At 40.2% G+C, this 18,151-nt stretch overlaps 1 protein-coding gene across 3 annotated transcripts in view; it reads left to right on the top strand.

Annotated features, from left to right (window-relative positions):
- Bnc2 (basonuclin zinc finger protein 2) overlaps nucleotides 1-18,151 on the top strand; it is a 413,864-nt gene that overhangs the window by 294,125 nt on the left and 101,588 nt on the right. For all 3 annotated transcript variants that reach the window (XM_060365798.1, XM_060365797.1, XM_060365799.1), the window contains one exon: nucleotides 3,255-3,490. In XM_060365798.1, coding sequence (XP_060221781.1) covers nucleotides 3,255-3,490 — 236 coding nt within the window. The remainder of the gene's footprint in view (nucleotides 1-3,254; nucleotides 3,491-18,151) is intronic.

The raw sequence follows: 18,151 nt of genomic DNA, 5'->3' as shown, positions 1-18,151 counted from the left end.
GTAAGTGTTTGCATACAACTTTATACTAGAATTCAGGAGGCTGATGCAAGCAGATCTCAGAGTTAGAGGCAAGCTTGGTCTACACAGAAGGTTCCAAGTCAGCCAGGGTTATGTAGTTAAATATGGTCTCAAAGCAAGCACCTTGGTGACTCCCTACAAACTGGAACTTAACAGCCTTTTTTGATGTAGTGTAGAACCTTAACACAATAATAGTCTTTGCTCTGTACCGTATCTACAAGTCATGCTGTTTATTTTCACCCCCTCGTCAGTGGTTCATCGCCTAGACTGTTGAGCTACTGACTAGTTGGGCTACCAACTTATTAACCAAACATCTTTAGCACTAGGGTCTAAAGCTGCTCCTAGACTTATCTGTAGAAAGTTTACTGGGACACACACACACACACACACTTTAGCCTTACAAATATATAGCTCATTTCATGTTGTAATGCATAAGTGAGCGATTATGAAAGAAAAATTGTACCTTACAAGATTGTTACTAAATATCAGGGCCTTGTAGGATAAGTTGTTGTTGACCCTGCTATACATACTGTTCTATCACACTATTTCTACTGCTCTATACATGACCCATTTATAAGGAGTGATCATAAACTGATGAGATGGCTGGTAGGTAAAGGTGCTGGCTGCCAGTGCTGAAGAACTGAGTTCAGTCTCCTGAGCTCGCGTGGTAGAAGAAAACTCTCACAAATCATTCTCTGACAACTTACATGGACACCATGGTACCTGTGCATACCCACAAAAAAATTAAATGTAAAAGCTAAATAAAGATCAGGAAATAGCCTTATACCTTACTGTCTGGTTCCAAAGCATATTCAGAGGGTGTATTTTTGCCTCTTCCTCTTTGAAACTACCAGCCTGTTAGCTTCTTAATGACTTGGAAGATGGGCTACCACTTTCCCTTCAGTTACTGAACACATCTGATCGTATGTCTGCATTCACTTTGCAAAGATACAACGTGCCAAACCCATGCATAAAATTCAGGATTTGGTGTCATATTCTTTCTCTGTGATCCTTTCAGTTTCTCATTTGTTGTGGTCAGAGCGCAAACAGGCTGTTTGATGGGGGTTCGGCAGGGTTGATGAAAGGGAAGTGGAAGAGGAGCAGATTTCTCTGAGTCTAACACGAGGCTCCAAGCGGATCAGCCACTTATCACAGGGCTGTATAGTCAAGCTTTACTTGAAGAACAAGATAGTAACACCCCTCTCCTGCCTTTTGCAGCCTAAATGCCCTATGGAGTGAGAGAAGGCTTCAATCTGCAGGCTTGTGAATCCCTTATCTTTCCCAAACGTTAAATTAATTTTTAAAGCTATTTATTCAAAGTTGACTTAACCACCAGAACAGGAGAGATCAGACAAATCAGCTGCAAGAAATGAAGTATGGGGAAACCCGAACTCTTTGACAAAGTATTCCTGGGAGTAAATGTGTTGAATGAAGCCAGCGGGTAAATGATAAGGGCCTTTACACTGTGGATGTAAGAAAGCAATTTATCAAGAGTACATGAACTCTCTAGTGGCTTCAAGTCAGAAAGAAATGAGAGTGGAGGAGGAGCCCTAAAAAATACATTAGAAATACTTAAAAAAAAAAAAACCCTCCATGTGTATGCTCTTTTGAATCTCTCCATTATTATGCAAAAGTGCTGGTATGTTTAAATTAGGGTTGCTCAGCTTGTGTTTGGGCTGTAGGCAGTACTGCTGTGGGGTAAGTGTTCAGGAGAAGGCATTTGACACGGCCATTCAGTAGCTTAGAATCTGCAGGAAGCTTGGGTATTCTCAGCTGTAGCTACAACTTAAGGCAGAGAATTGTCTGATATCTATTTGCCTGACTTGTGAGGCTAGATGACCATCTCTCTGGCTTACAGTGTTTGCATTTTTACCCTCTTGGGCATTTGTGTGTAATTCTGACAGTTAATTGCAACACCTTTGGGTGTCCTCTTGAGGAGTTGTGGGTGCCTCTCAGGAGCCATCTCCTTGAATCTTGCTGTTTCTACCAGAACCCTGTGTCTGAGACAAGTGTCTCTTCATCACTCACAGTGGCGAAGCAGGAGCCACATGCTTATGGTCTAAGCAGTAGGGTTCCCAGTAACTCACACAGAGATGGGAAGTAAAACTTATGACCTTATCTTAAGACTTTAACTTTAGGGGAGAGATGTCATTCCACAGAGTTGAGGGGAAAGCACAGTTACTGAAATGTGCAATTCCAAGCATTTACTCTTAGAATGGCCGTCCTCGGCCTTCCCCATGAGGTAATTCCATTAGCTGAAATCACAGAAACTCCCGGTTATAGTCCTCAGTGGTTGTTTCCTTCTGACACCCTTGTAAGAACTCTTAACAAAAGTAACGTAGTAACTTCCAGACATTAAGCTGGTTGAAGACTAAATTTTCCCAGAGTCAAGCATGAGCAAAATTTGAAGAAGGAAAGCTTCAGAAAATCACCCTCAGCTAATTTGAGTTGTACTTTCTTACCTTCCACACAAGTGCCAACTTTTCTTATTCTTTCTGAGTGTGGCTCTTCTGTGATGTCTGTAGTTTTCCTGGATGGCTTTCCTGTGTAGCCCAGGCTATGCTTGAATTCTCACAATTGTCAGTCCCCCGAGCGCTACGGTTACAAGTACAGGCTTCACCTGCCAGGTTTGAGTGAGGCCCTTAACCCTGTAACTTCACCCATCGGCTTCCCCTTCTCTAAAGCAGTTAGGGATTGTAAGAGGAGTTAGCGGAGCTGAGTCTCTTTCTGTTTCAGATAGGGTCTCAGTATGTAGTCCACGCTGGCCTAGTGCACCTCACCTCACCTGTACCAATATAAGTATGTGCTACCATACCTTGTTTAGGGAGCAGGTGGTTAATGGTAGAGCCTGTCTTTACAGCGTGAATGTGAGTTTCTGGGTTTGTGTAGCAGAGTAGGAAGCTCCATGAAAACTTGAGCTAGTTTAATTAGCAAATTAACTAGTCGTGATTTTTAGAAAAAGCCATAGTCATGTAAAAAATAAAAATCCTCAGTGACTTTCTTTCTGTAAGTCAAATGTTTTGCCTGATGTTGTCTATAATTTATAAATACCAAATCAAAAAGGGGGTAAAACAGGAAACAAGGGACTCTTTCTTAAATATCTGTGATAATGAACTATCTGACAAAATGAAGCCTGGGCAATGTCCAATAATGTTTCTAATTGTTTTTGTTTTGTTTTGTCCTTTCTATCTCTTCATCCCCATCCCATCCCCGGGACATCGGCGGGATTACCACAGCCTTGGATAAACTCAGCACACAGCACCTATACCACCCCACTCAAGTGGAGATTGTGCAGTCCAATGTGGTGTTTGACATCAGCAGCCTGATGCTGTATGGGACGCAGGCGGTGCCTGTGCGGCTAAAGATACTGCTGGACCGGCTCTTCAGTGTCCTGAAGCAGGAGGAAGTGCTGCACATACTGCATGGCCTGGGCTGGACCCTGCGGGACTACGTCCGAGGATACATCCTTCAGGTAGGGGAGGACTGGAGTGCTGGATCTGGGCCAACTCCTGGTGGGCTGAGTGAGAGCTCCAGCCACACCTGGGGTTCTTCTTCCTCTCATGCCTCTAGTCAGGGAGTAGGAAGGAGGAGATTCAGGTCTGTAGGCTCCTGTCAGCCCTCAGTGTGTAGTTGAAGAGAACAGTAGCCTGTTAGGCAGTGTTGCTTTACGCATACCTTGGGTTCAACTATTCCCCTCCAAAATGGGCTCTTATTTCCCTCTGTAAATCAGGGCTTTCAGATTTATCTGGGAAGCTCATACCCTATGCCCTACCATCAGTACCCCATCTCTCATTACCCTTTTGGTGCTATGCCAAAAGTCATTTTGCCTCTAACATTTCTATTTGTCTTCCGGTAAGCCTTGAGGGTTAACTGTTGAGAGCAGCATGTTGAAAGACCTCAGGATCCAAAGTCTGGATCCTGGAAGACTAACTTATATTGAGGAACTGTCAGTTTGGGAAAGGTAGAATCTCAAGTCTTTCTTGAAGTTTCCTATGGAGATATTTTCAGAACTGACCACTTGGAAAGAAAAAAATATGCATGGCTGTGCCAGCCCTGTTGAGTACCACAGACAAAACTGATATTTATGATCTGAGCCATCGCATGTAATATGCAAGTCTTCAACTGCTGAATCCACATATCAAATATACTGTGTCTGTAAGGAGTGGAGATCTTCCAGTCTCCCCATGTTTTAATCTGGGATGAGAACATACAAATTCATGCCATTCTTCTATAAGGTTCCTCTAGATATCAGTGAGGACAGCACAGCAGAGGATAGTAAATAAAAGTAGAAAGAGAAGTAGAATAACCTGCCTGCTTCTATACTAAGATAATTTCGTAGTTTAGTGAGCGCCTCATCTTGGAAAGCACAGAAGCTCTGAAGATGGTCCTCGGAAGATGGATGGAGGGTGACCATAATTATATATGCCATTTTCTGTTTAGATTTCTTGCTTTTCTCTTGCTGAGGTAAAACCCCATGACCAAGGCAACTTACAGAAGACTTTCTCTTGGTTTATAGTTCCAGAGGGTTAGCATCTTTAAAGGCAGAGACAGCGGGTGGCACACATGGCAAAAGGAACTGAAGTTGAATGGTCACATTTTAATCACAAACACGAGGCAGAAAGCACAACCGGAAATAGCAAGAGCCTTTTAAACTCTTGAAGCCTAACTCCAGTGACAGACTTTCTTCAGTAAGGACTCACTTCCTAAACCTCCCCAAACACCACCACCAACTGGGCACCAAGGATGTAAATATATGAACCTGTAGGGAGCACTCTCATTTAGAACACCACAGTTTAAAAAAGTATGTTATTTACGTATTCTCTCATATGCCCCAGGATAAGACGATTTCAGAGAGGTAAGTGGGCAGATAGTCCCAAGAGCCGGGGAATATAAAAGGAGGCGTGATCCAGGATGAAGAGCCAGGACAAAGACAGCATGGAGCCACTTTCACCATCTCTGTTTATACTAGCTCTGAGACCTTGGAGCAGTTGCCACATGATTGGTGACATCGTTTTTGGATATATATTTCTTTTCCCTACAAGGAAAAACCTCTTACAGATGTCTGCCTGGAGTGGTTAGCTTGGCTAAGGTTTCCTTTATTCAAAACCTATCAAATAACATCCTCACGGTCTCCCCTGTGGTGCTTGGTGCTGCCGTCAACATTGCATTTCAGCACCGTGACTGTTCTTCCGCCTGAGATAACGGTAGCATGTGTGCTGTGTCTTCCTGGGAAAACAGATATGTATGTGCCTGACTGTACTGGTGTGTCAAACTAGTGTCAGTGGTACCTTCTGCTGTACTCGTAGGAACTCCTGTCACATTTTTTAGTTGACTCGAAAAACCTTGTAACACTGCTATTTTCTACCATTCCAATTTGACCAGACCTTTTGTAAGAATATAAAATAATTATTTAGGTATTGCTCTTTCAACATCCCATTATGTCTTCACAGTATAGAAAATGTACTTGTTTCAAATAGACTGTAGATTTCATCTTGCATGAGAGATAGGTGCAAGAGAAGCATCAAAGGAAAAGTTCACGAAGCCTCAAGCCAGTATGTAAAAAGCGCCTTATTAGGAAGGGAGTGCTGCATGTAAGAATATTGCCGATCTTAATATATTACAATTGATTTTCATTAATATAAATTTTGACAAATCTCAAATTTTTACACAGCATTTCTTAAGAGTCTAAAATTGATGTTTTCAGGAAAAATTATAGATTTTGCATATTGGAGGAACTCTCGGCTTAGTTTCTGTTGTCTTTTATTGATAGAATCGATGTAATATTGATTTTCTTTAAATGGCACTTTCTGTCGTTTAGCATTTATCATATACTTGTTCTGTGTAAAACAGTTCTGAGGTTAGGATAAAATCAGAAGGTGGCAGGGCACAAAAACATTTGAAAAAGTACTAACTGAGAAAACATTCATTTCATAAAAGACGAAAGGGCTGTAAAAAAACACCCCTTTTTCTCTAAAGGTGGTTCTTGATTACTGGCCATACTTTAGATTTATGTGTGGTAATGATAAGGTATGCACAAATGGCTTTGAATATAATTATATGTAACATTTTTGTACAGGTAGACTATAAAATGTTCATCTGAGAGCTGGGGAACCCTATAATGCACCATTAGTGTACAAGTCATTTTATCTGGCTAAAACTCAATTGTCTTGTAGCCCTCAAGGCATCAATTTTAGCATTATTGCTCTCAACAACAGTATATTGAATATTATGTCAGTTAAAGGAGAGTAATTATCAAGGCAAGTTAGGGTGGCTGTTAGTCTTCCCGTATATTGACTTGGTTAGCAGTTGGCTATAGATTGTGTTACTGGGCAAATGAAGATGTACAGTAAGTTGAACTGGTCAAGCCAGGATATTAATCTAAGTCTTTCTGGGCCCAAACCTACATTCTTTGTTTATACCCAGCTACTCCTACCTTTAACAAGAGTTTTGAAAGTGGAAGAGAGTATGTCATCTGTTTTTTTTGGTTGTTGTTGTTACTGTTTTAGTTTGGTTTGGTTTGGTTTGGCTTTTTAATCTGGGAGTGTGTGGTTGAGGGAGAAGAGCAGGTCATTCAAAACTCAAAGAAAGCTATCATTTTTGTATAACACTCAAAGAAAAAGGAAGATATCAGGGATGCCACACAGACTCTGAGAAGCTTGGAATTTCCGTCAAGAAGCCTTTCACTCAGGTGACATCTGTGAGCACTGTAAGCCAGCCAGTTGAGTGTAAAATGGAAAGCATAAATTGGACCACAACCACGTCAGAGAGTGTGAGCCATTTCCTAGAGGTGAAAATCCCTGTGTTCTCCTGTGTAGTTGCTAAAGTCTTCATTCAGAAAGGAGGGAGCATGTCCCAGAAAAGTGAGATGGAAGTATGCACTTAAATGCTAAAATATAAATACAAGGGAACGTTTATTTTTATGCTACAACGTCATCCTCTACAGACACGTTTATTGACAACCAATAAAAACAGTGGCCTGCCCTCTCATCCTGTCCTCATTTCCTTTCTGTCTTCGACTTGCCATTGTTGAATTTAGTCATTTAAAAATAACATTTTCGCAGAGTCTCCCTTTAGCTTGAACGTGTAGCTAACTTGTCTGGGCGCGTGTACCATCCTGTCTTTGGAAAACTCCCCACTTGTAAGCCAGTCCTCCCAGAACTCCAAGGAGCAGTTCAGACTTTGTGAACAATTAACAGTGTCAGCAGAGTAGTAGCAATGCGAATTTCAAGTCACCTGGGCCTTAATGGAGCAAGCCACATACTTCTAGCATTTCTCAAAGGCTTAAGAGCATTCTGAGAACTCTAGCTTTCTATGTGGGAAGCACCACTTGCTGGATCCTCCCCTGAGCATTTCATGATATCATTACCATAATAAAACCTCTGAGGGCTTTGGAAGGAAGGAGCCTGAAAAAGTAGGTAAATAGCTTTCCCCAAGCCTGCTAATTCCTAACTTTTTGTCAAGTTCATCCAAAAAAATTCGGTTCCTGAACACACCTACTTCTTCCTCAGCATGGGTTCTAAGTAGGGTTTCTTCTGCCTGTAAAGCCCTACTGTTCTCTGTGTGGGGGTAATTTCTTCTTCTACAGGAGTAAAATGAAATCCAGTTGTTCACAGGTGCTAGCTGAAACAATGGGAGTCCTTACTTTTCTGTTGTTATTTTTATCTCAAGACTGTTTTCCTTCAAACTGATACCACAGATTAAGGACAGTCCCTTAAAAGACACTGTTTCAAGACAGTTGTTAAAATGTCTCTCCTGCCCTTCACTTGATGCATATCAGTTACAAGGAAATACCCTTAAACTCAGGATAGCATGATATTTGACCTCAGCACTCATGCAGTGCCCAGCCAGTTCACTTGGAAAAAGGACCCTTAGCCTTTCTTCCCACATCCTAGGAGCTGGCAGCACCAGCTACAGCTGCACCACTGGAAGGTAGTAAGCAAAGGCTTCCAGGCTGCCTAGCCAGAGGCCTATGCAAAGGAAACATTCTGTGGTTATCTCTGTGGTAGAAAATGTCAATATTAAACAAACACTTATATTTATATGACCCCGTAAGAAGTAAATTTACATGTTTGTTCTACGAATCCCCAGCCACCCCCTCTTGTAGTTACTTTCAGTACATTAACATTTGGTGTATTGAAGTCTGTGGAGGTTATATGACTTTTCTATGATCACAGCAACTTCAGATCGGCACAATAATGTACGGTAGGCTTCCTGAAGATAAGAACCACATACCTCTTGTTCTGTCTTAGCCCACTTGGCCATTTCCCAGTGCCCTGTGTGGGAAGGCAGATTCATGGTTTGGATTCCTGGCTTAAAGTCTTACCAGGAGTATGAGATTCGGCCTGTGCCTTTGTTTAATTTGTCTCTCAATGTAAAACAGCATGATAATAGCACCTCACAGCTTTGTTGTGAAAAAAAAAAAAAAAAAAAAGTAAGACAGTGTACATAAAGGGCTACTAAATCCAGCCAACGATAGCTTAACATGATGGTGAAAAGATGATGAACTATTATAGACTATTGCCTACCTGCTCATATTAATTTATAAGATGAAATCCAGTTTTTCATAGGTACTAGCTAAAACAGTGGAGCCCTTCCTTTTCTGTTGTTATTTTTATCTCAAGACTGTTTCCTTCAAACTCATACCACAGTTGTGGAATATTTTTTTTTCTTTTTTTCTTTTCTTTTTTTTTTTTTTTTACAGAGTTTTCCTCTGTAATCTAGGCTGTCCTGGAACTTGCTCTGTAGACAAGGTTGGCCTTGAACTCAGAGATCTGCCTGTCTCTGCCTCTTGAGTGCACCACCACTGCCTGCTGAATTCTGGAATTCTGTATTTCACTATGCCCCTTAGAGCAGAACACCTTTTCAACCCATCAGACACAAAGATGGCTCCTCTTCCATTGTAAAGAAGTCACATGTATACAACAGAACACACAAACTGCATTGGCGTTTGAACATTCTGGAGTGGAATGAGGCACAAAAGAACACTGAGAGACACTGTACTCTGCAGTTGGACAGACTTGGTGTAAATCTTGGTTTCGCCTTTGACAGCTGTTACTTAAGAGAGATATCACATGCCAATATCAGTTTCTTCACCTATACATGCTGTAATATAATTAAATTATATTTAAATATCTCATTCCTTATCTAGCCCATGGACACTTTATTAATAACTATTACATTTTTTGTGTTCACATGTGTGCCTTTTTAAAGAAATTATTTAGTCTATAAGGTACTGTTTTTATCACCTTTTTATCTCTCTATTTCATCAACTCTTCCAGTAGCTTTCTGAGTCCCTGGTGCAGAATAAATGAAACTTGTTAAACATTATTAGATTAGGTTTTTACATGGAATAAAAGTTACAGGGAAGGGTGTAGCTCAATGATAGAGCACTTACCTAGCATGTACAAGGCCCCAAGTTCAGTTCCCAGCACTGAAAATAAAATAGGCAGATTTAAAAATCTAGAGTATTAGCTAGCCTCATAAACTTTCAGGGATTCCAGAGGTATAAAGAAGAAAGTACCTAGTATAGTTCATTTGGTTAACATTTTAATCAGTTATTTGCTATGTACTGAGTCCACCAGGACAGGTCTTTCCAAAAGCCCACCAAAAATGAGCAAGGCAACCATGAGCGAATGATGGAAAGGAAGTTATTTGATGAAACCTAAGAGAAAGTGCAAATGACTTTAAGGGAGCATAATCTGATCCTAGGTAAAGACAGGATAATCACCATAACTCATAAGAAAGTTACATGTGTATCCAGCCATCCCTCTGTTTCTAGCAAGAACAGTTTGGGGCAGTGTCTTATGTTAGAATTGTTTGTTTTTCACAAATGGCCTGGTCCACTCGCAAACATTATCATGGCAATCCTCATAGCCTCCTTATTAAAAGAGATAGTTTGGGAGACTATTAGCCCTAGTTTTAAAGTTGCCATGGCTAAAGACCTCAGGCAGACTCTGAGCTGGAAGTTGAATACAGGAATTTTGAATCCCTTGGCAGAGCTCTGACTAGTCGCACAGCAATGAAAACAAAATCCTTAGACATAGAGATTCAGCTTGATGTTTTGTGCTCAGAGCTACATGAAAATACTCTTCCTTTTACCCTTGTGAGATAGAACCAAATAGTTTGGTAAATTCTAAGGTGGAAGAAAATGGCTTCAGAACTAGGACCTGTGTGTGTAAGGAGCATAGAGCCTTCTGCATTCACCAGGAGAAGCGAGTCCTCTCTTCCTTGGCAAGTTAACCAGTTCAGGTGTACTTGAAGGCATATTCTTTTTGGTTGTTATTGTTGTTGGTGTTTATTGAGACCTGTGGACCGAGCTGGCCTTCAACTCAGATCTGCCTCCCTATGCCTCCCAAGTGCTGGGATTAAAGACGCACACCACCACCACACCACCAAACAACAGCCTGCATTCTCTTTTAGATGGCATTGATTAAACTTTATTATCTCTGTAGCAGCACTCCTGTAAGTTCTTAATTGAATTTAAAATGGATGGTTCCTGAACTTTGGGGTTAAACCTCAAGTCAACCACCAATTAGCTTTCCTACTATACCGAAGTGACACGTCCACGTGTCTCATTTTATTGGTGGTGCCTACTTGGAAGAATTTTCAGAATGAAGAGATGTAACCTTCTAAATTCATAGGGAAGCTCAGTAAATGTAATTCCTTAAGTACCTCAGCCTTTATTTTCTTTCTCCACACCTTGGGTTTCTAGAGCAATGCACATTTCGTGGTTTTATTACTTTACCATACCTTTTATTTGAGCCACGGCATTCTTTTCTGGTATTTTCCTCCATTTGTCAGAAGGAGTAGGTGCTATGACTAGCAGTGAGTCATGAGGAAGTTTTAAAGGCCGGGCCCTATCTGTTTTTTTGTTTTGTTTTGTCTTGTCTTGTTTTGTTTTGCCTGCCTAATATCTCAAATACTGGTGTGTGAAATTGTGAGGGGCTGTGAGAGGGAGAAATGAGGTAGGGATGTGTGCAGGCTTCTGGAAGCCTTTACTAAGGCCATACAGATGAGACAACATAAGTAAAGGGGCGTTTGTATGATATTGGCATCTGTAATGCTGTAATCAGAAAACACAGTGTGTGCCAACATGTTTGCTGGTAGCGTCAGAGTGACCCCTGCCAAATGGAATTACTGTGAAGGCTTGTCGACATAGGCAGTTCGCAGGAGAAAAGAAGTATGATGTTAGTCCATAGAAAGGATAAAGGATAGGGCAAGCTTTTTCCTTACAGGAAGAATGCTACATACTGAATAGGTTTTGGGGGAAACTGATTTCACTTGGCTGCCATCTCTGAGTGGGGTCTGTGGGTGTGGATTTTGAGTTGTCGGATGCTTCCATATCACTAACTACCTCTTTGCTTTCTCTCTCCTCTCTCTTTGTTTTTTTTTTTTTTTTTCTTTACCAACTACCTGTTTCTAAGGAAAGTGATTCTAATGGTTCACTGATCCAGCATTTTTTTTTTTTAATACCCTGGGACTTTAGAAATAATTACCTTATCTTTGTGGTCCTGTTATCATCTAGGAAGTGTTTCTACTTCAATGGTCTACCCTCCCTCCTGGCACTTTCTCTTCCCTAGCTTAAGGGGACTACAGCTAGGGTAATGGAGAGTAGGTGAAACAGTGGTGAGTATACAGTACAGCAGTGGATATTCTTGTACAACTGCACCAAAAGAGAGTGCAGAAAACTCTCAAGAGAATGAGGTATTGCTCAGAAGGCATTTTCCATCCGGAATTCACCATCCTGTCTCCTGGGTGATTCTTATGTAGAGAGCCCAGAAAAATGTGTTTTGGACTCTAAGAGCAAGAGGCTCTTTCTGTGCTTCTTTACCCTTATGTGATTTTTCTCTAACAAAGCCATAATAACAGTGTCAGGGGCAGCTTTCTAGTTAGCACGAGCAATGTGGTTTTCTATTTTCTATTTTTATTTCAATACACTTTCCCTTCTGTGGATTTTTGTTTTGTGTTCAAATTAGTGTTAAGCAAATGCAGTGGTTCCGACTGTGGTGTGTTCTGCATGTTCGTGTACAGTACAGCTCTGAAGGAAGGCCCTGTTGACCGTCAGCATTTCTTCATCCTTAGAGTGGCACACAGACCACAGACAGTGCGGCCCCAATCATAGTAGCCCAGAGTTTAAAGAACCTGGCACATCCAGAGGCTTTGTCTCCAGAGTACCTGCTCATATTAAATCTGTTTATTCATAGTTTGTTGATAAGACACGCAATTGGCGAATCAGAGGAGTACCTTAAATTGCCTCGTTTGTTTGCTTGTTTTTAAATACACAGCTGCGGTTAGAAGTTTTAAATGAACAATAAGATATGTTCAAATTCCTCTTGAAAGAGTAATTAAGAAATCCTTGTCTTGGTGCTGTCATCTCTGCCAGAATTTGAGTTCATGCTGAGTATGTTCCATTGAGTCAGCCATCATTCTCTCACCAGTGGGATTGCTGTCCCACGCGTTGACAGGTGAGGGAATGTCTGTCTTGCAGTAGCCATGGGCCTGTGCCAGGTTTTGAGATCTGAAGGACCAGTACTAGGAGCTTTTCAGTTCAGAATCAGGGCTCCAATTTCTAAGAGCAGAGCCAGGGAGGCCAGTTGAATGTGTGGCCAACGCCATGGCTTAAAAAATATGTTTCCCTCCCTTTCCTTTCTCGTGGTGCTTTATTACTTTAAAGTATCTCCTTCCATTGATCCTCTGGTGACTCTCTGCTGGATTCAAATTGTGGTTTCATAGGTGGAAAGGTCAGTATGCTATTCACTCAGCCACACATCGATGGGAATTAACTGAAGCGGTGCAGGACGTGTTACCAGGCTCAGGGTACCTGAAGGAAGTGTGCTACTTTCCTACCCAGCCTTCGCTCCCTCTGCCATAGGAAGAGGATACCCTGTCTTCCGGGAGTGGGGGAGGGCACTTACGGGCAGTGTATTCACTGCTGCAAATCCATGGCCATAGGGTGCATAAGCACCCTTGAGAATCAGGCATGTCATCTCTGTAACATCACCTGATTTAGTGCTTTTCCTCAGGTCTGAGTGTCTCAGGGGGCCTTTTTCCCTTGCAGCACAGATCTTTCAATGAGGTGCTAGTGTCTGTCCTGAGCAATAACAAGGAGAAAATCATGAAGTGTGAACAACTCTTATTAGGGGGCTAAATGTCATTAACACTTTAGCAGCCTTCTCTACAGTCTGAATGCTCTTGTCAAGAGAGTGACTCACTGAAGCCTTTCTCTAAATCACAGGACCAGTTTCAGATGCTGGAGGTTTACATTTTAATTAAGCAAGGCCATTATCCCCCTTTGCTTGCATTTTTTTTTTAAATCAGCTCTGCCTGTAGCCTTTGAACAGCCCTCTGAAATAAGGCTGGAAAAAAATTGTTAATGGAAATTATTTTAACTTCAGAGACACTTGCTCTAAATGTAAGTTCTAGGAAATTTTGGTGGTAGTAGGAACCTCTCTCAGTTTTGGTGTTTTAGATGCACAGACCTAGATGGTCATGTAAAATGCATGTTTATATATGATATGAGAAAACACTAGCATGTCAAATTTATGAGTCTAGATTAATAAAATACTTAAAGCATCTAAAATTTAAAAAATGGGTTTATTCTCTTTTCATAGACAGAAATGTTTCTGTGACCATTAATTTCCTATATGTAAATTTCTGATGTTTTTGAAGCAAAAATTTATTAACAAGAATCTGCTTTACTCCATCTCTTCTATTACACTCTCATTATTCTTAGTTATATCTTTCTTTTTTCCCTTTTATTTATTTATTACACTTTATTCACTTTTTATCCTAGCTGTAGTCCCCTCCCTTGTCCCCTCAATTCCACCCTTGCTCCTTCTTCTCCCATTCCCCTCCCCAAATCCACTGTTAGGGGAGGTCCTCCTCCCCTTCCCTCTGACCCTGGCCTATCAGGTCTCATCTGGACTGGCTGCATTGTTGTCCTCTGTGGCCTGGTAAGACTGGCTCCTCCTCAGGGGGAGGTGATCAAAGAGGCAGCCCCTGAGTATCAGAGACAACCCCTGTTCCCCTTACTAGGACACCTTGGTTATATCTTTCATTTGCAAAATAAAAAATAGTTACATGGTTAAAGAATGACAGAAATAAAATATTCCTTACTCTGGTATTAAATTTTAATAAAGAAAAATTATAAACATTGTTAAAACATTGGAGGTAAATCCAGAAAAGTAAGAAACATATTAGAAATAAAATGAACTATTTGACACTTGTTGCCAACTTTAAAATGTATAATTTAATATTATGTTTATTTAGAGTATAATTTTTAAATTTTGACACTTTTGATCCCCTTTTAAAACTTCCATTTTCATTTGTTTTTTCCTTTTTGACTTTTGCTTCTTATTTGTAAGACTGAAGAAAATGGATTCATCCGACAGATGCTAAGTGGCCACAGGTTGTAAACAGGCAGCATGTTTCTGTTTTAGCTTTCAGTGGTGGAGGGTTCAGAGGAGAGCAGCAGTCATTAGCTGCATTTTGTAATGAATACATAAGCCAGATCTATAGCTAGGACAGTAGCCAGGTAGATGTAAGTGGACTCTTTGGACATATTTCTAACTTTCTTGAGAAGTTACTGCTTAAAAGAAAAAAGCCTTCCTCAGATCCCTTTGTTATATTGTTAGTATAAACTCTGTCACTGAAGGACTGACAGACAAAAGTCACCCCTCCTTTTAAGCCCCACCCCTACTTTCTAATTATATTCATATTCTTTTTATTTTATTTAGATTTTCTGTGTGTTATGGAAACCTCTACCTATATATTAAATTATAGAAGTTAATAGCAAGGCTCTCTTTCCTGTCTATTCTTTAACCTACAATGATTTGACAAGTTAATGAACGTATTTTTTAAAGTTTCCTTTAGAGTAAGAACGCGATGGTGGTCCATCTGAGCGCAGTGAGGTCCACGTGTAGAGTACTCTCTAGAAGTCACTCAGTTAGGACGAGGTGGTCGCTATGAAATTGCTGTTGCCAGTGCCGCTTGGGGGATAATTGAACCAATGGAAATGTACATGTTTTACATCAAGTTTCAGCGTATATTTATTTATATAAAAACATAAACTTTGGAAGCAGTGTGCACTCTGTTAGTTTCGTTTGCTCGCTGTGTAGAATTTTAGTTCATCTGAAGCTTCTTTGGTGGGGAAGTATATGTGCATATAGCTAGGAAAGTGCCAGGCTGGTGCCAGGATGAGCTTCCTAAAGAGAGGGTTCTCACATTCGGGGGGACTGGGGAGGACTGTAAGGAGAAACTTTTAAGTAGCACCATCTGCCCTGCCTGCCCCTTTCCCTGTTCTACCTTACACCTGGATCCAGGCTGTTGATAGAGAAACTTGTACTTTCTAAGGTTCGCGTTTTGGGATAACTTTGATGCCTGGAGTATCAGAATTATCAAAGATGTACAGTAAAACTTGAGGCATGATTTTCAAGGCACCAGATGAAGGAAGCACTACTGTACTATATTCCCAGATAAAAGAGTGTCTGGACTCTGACACGGGCGCACTGGAGAGAACACCTCTCAAAAGAGGACTTTGTCAAAGATTGCTATAGAGGGGGGTTTCCATTTATGATTTATTTACCAGAGGCTATTGCTGTGAAAGCTGGAACAGCATCCACAGGATAAGTTGTGGTCTCCCAGACCTAAGGAGTGTCTGATAGTTTAAATTTCACAAGATTTGCCTATACCGTGGTCAAATATATCTTGTCATTAAGTCAGGTTGCCATTATTTTAGTCTGATTTAGGGTTTTGTTATGATTATCAGATTATATCTGTTTTTGAAAGACAAGTGTACATTCCCATAAATGATTCTAGAGAGGCAGGATGGCAGAATTTACATGGTATGCCATTTAAGTATATCATTTCGCCACATTCTTCTTTCACTCCTGTAACATCTGTATGTTTTTATTATCACCCTCACTTATCTGAATTTTGAGGAAGGTCTCTGAGAGACATGTCTTTTTTTTTAAGTGTTTTGAGTGAGTTTCAAGGAGATTAAACATATTTATCTACTATTTATCTAAATAATTTTGCACCTTTGTAGTGTGTGTCTAATAACCTAAAGTTTATATATGTGGTTTAGAATGCCATTCACAAAACTAAAAATTATTTTTCTGTGAAATAAATATATAAGTGATATAAAGATCTCCTCCTGTCCAAAGTATTTGAAAACCTAAGTAATTAGATATAATCTAAAACCTCTAATTATGTTTAAGGAATATTTTTCTACTTAGGAAAAAATTCTATAAAGTCTAACATGGTTCTTGATTTTATAGGGCTTATGAGTGTGATATAAATTAGTAAATTTGGGAGCTCCTAATATATTAATAAAACTATATATTTATACATGTATATATTTTGTTTTGTTAAAGCTGTTATACTAAGTGGGAGTAATTTCCTCGGTTTAGTAGTAAGGACCTTGAGGGCTAGATAATTAAACTTTTAATTTTTAATTCAAATTTGGTTTAGAGAAGAAATTAAAATCTGACTTAGAAAATGTTTACCAAACATTTTTTTTTTAATTTACCAAATGTATCTGTGAAAATACAAATATTTGATTAGGTTTTTAATTTTTTTTTTTTTTTAAAAAAACTAGAGTTTAGTTTGACTTAGACTTCTGAGCAGTGTTCACGACCTCAAAATAGAGCTTTACTTAATGCGACAGGGCTTAAAAGCAAGACTTATAGGGGAGATAGGTTTTGTATTTTATCTTTATGAAATGAAGAAAAAACAAATGAATATAGAACCAAAGACTAGACATACACTCTAAATAGCTCCGTTTACTAGTGATCTGAAGGACTGAAGAAAGGGATTTTGCAGAACTCCACTGCAAGAAAAGACACATGGGAGTTATAGATAGCTGGTTATTGAATATTGTCCCATTATAAAAAAATACAGAAAGGTCTGTTGAAAGCTGTAAGGAAGGGTTGGAAATATGACTGAACGCAGGGGCCAGCATTAGTGCCATCACGTTAGAGCTTGCTTCAGAAAAAGTTGATGCTTTCAGATGAGCATGATAGTCATGTCCTGTTCCATGCAAATTATCCGGAATGTACTGCCTTAATAAGGGTAAGTTGGACATCTACAGCCTGTGGTCGTTGACCAGGGCTGGTTGGTCTGGGGCGACCTCACTTACAATATTTGGCTGTCAGGATGTTAATAGTTGCTGGTTAGGGCAGCTGAGGTAATTGGCTTACTGCTCACTGTTTGGAGGTTAGCTGTAGTTCGCTCATATGTGCATAGTTCCTGGGTTCTGAGGACCAGCGGGAGAGGGAAAGCTGAAGTGTGAGTGCCTTTTGAAGTGTCTGTTTTCTTCCTAGTTACTGACTCCCTACTGGTCACAGCAAGTCAAATCACCAATTGGGAGGGTGGGTCCTCGGATGTAGACTTGAGGATCGGAGGACATGAATGGCTTGGGGCTAGGACTGTAATAAGTGGTCATCCTAAAGCTTATTGGCAATTACACCTATGAGGAACTAACCCTGTGCACAATGTCCTGTTTGGAAGTTGTCACTGTATTTGAAGTAGAAATAATGCTGACATTAGGGGTGGTGGCAAGGGTACAGTTGATGAAAGAGATGCAGCTTACTCACAGTCAGTTTCCAGGCTTCAAGGCTGAGCCGAGACAGCCGGTAAGACTGTAGCTTAACTGTGTTTTCAGTGAACTTGGGCATCTGTGCAAACTTTATAAAAGGACCCAACGTTATACCGGAAACAGTCAAATAAGGAGGAATCTTCAATATTTCTTTCTAACTTACTTAGAATTCATGTCTTTATTCCAGTGTCCATCCCTCTCTTTTAAAACCTGCTTCCTAGCCCAGGTTAGCCTCCAACTCATAGTCATCCTCCTTCCCCAGTGCTGGGATTATAGATGTATGTCACCCCCTATTAGTATTTTCTTTATGTCATCAGCCTTAAAATGATGATCAAATTGCAATAAATGTTTTAGTTTACCTTCTAATAACACTTGGGCAGTTTAAAACACAAAGAGTTCCAAAGTTTGCATTTCCTATTTTTATCTCTCAGAACCAAAAAACAACCTATGATTCTGAGAGTATTTTCTTAACATTTGGAAGTTTGTCAGTTTTGACCAAAGTCAAAGACAAACAGAAAATCATTTACTTTCCAAGTT

Source organism: Meriones unguiculatus, chromosome 12 (genome assembly GCF_030254825.1).
Source record: "Meriones unguiculatus strain TT.TT164.6M chromosome 12, Bangor_MerUng_6.1, whole genome shotgun sequence".
In the NCBI taxonomy this organism is placed as follows: Eukaryota; Metazoa; Chordata; class Mammalia; order Rodentia; family Muridae; genus Meriones; species Meriones unguiculatus.
Note: the sequence above shows the minus strand (reverse complement) of the source record. Positions and strands in the feature narration are given on the sequence as shown.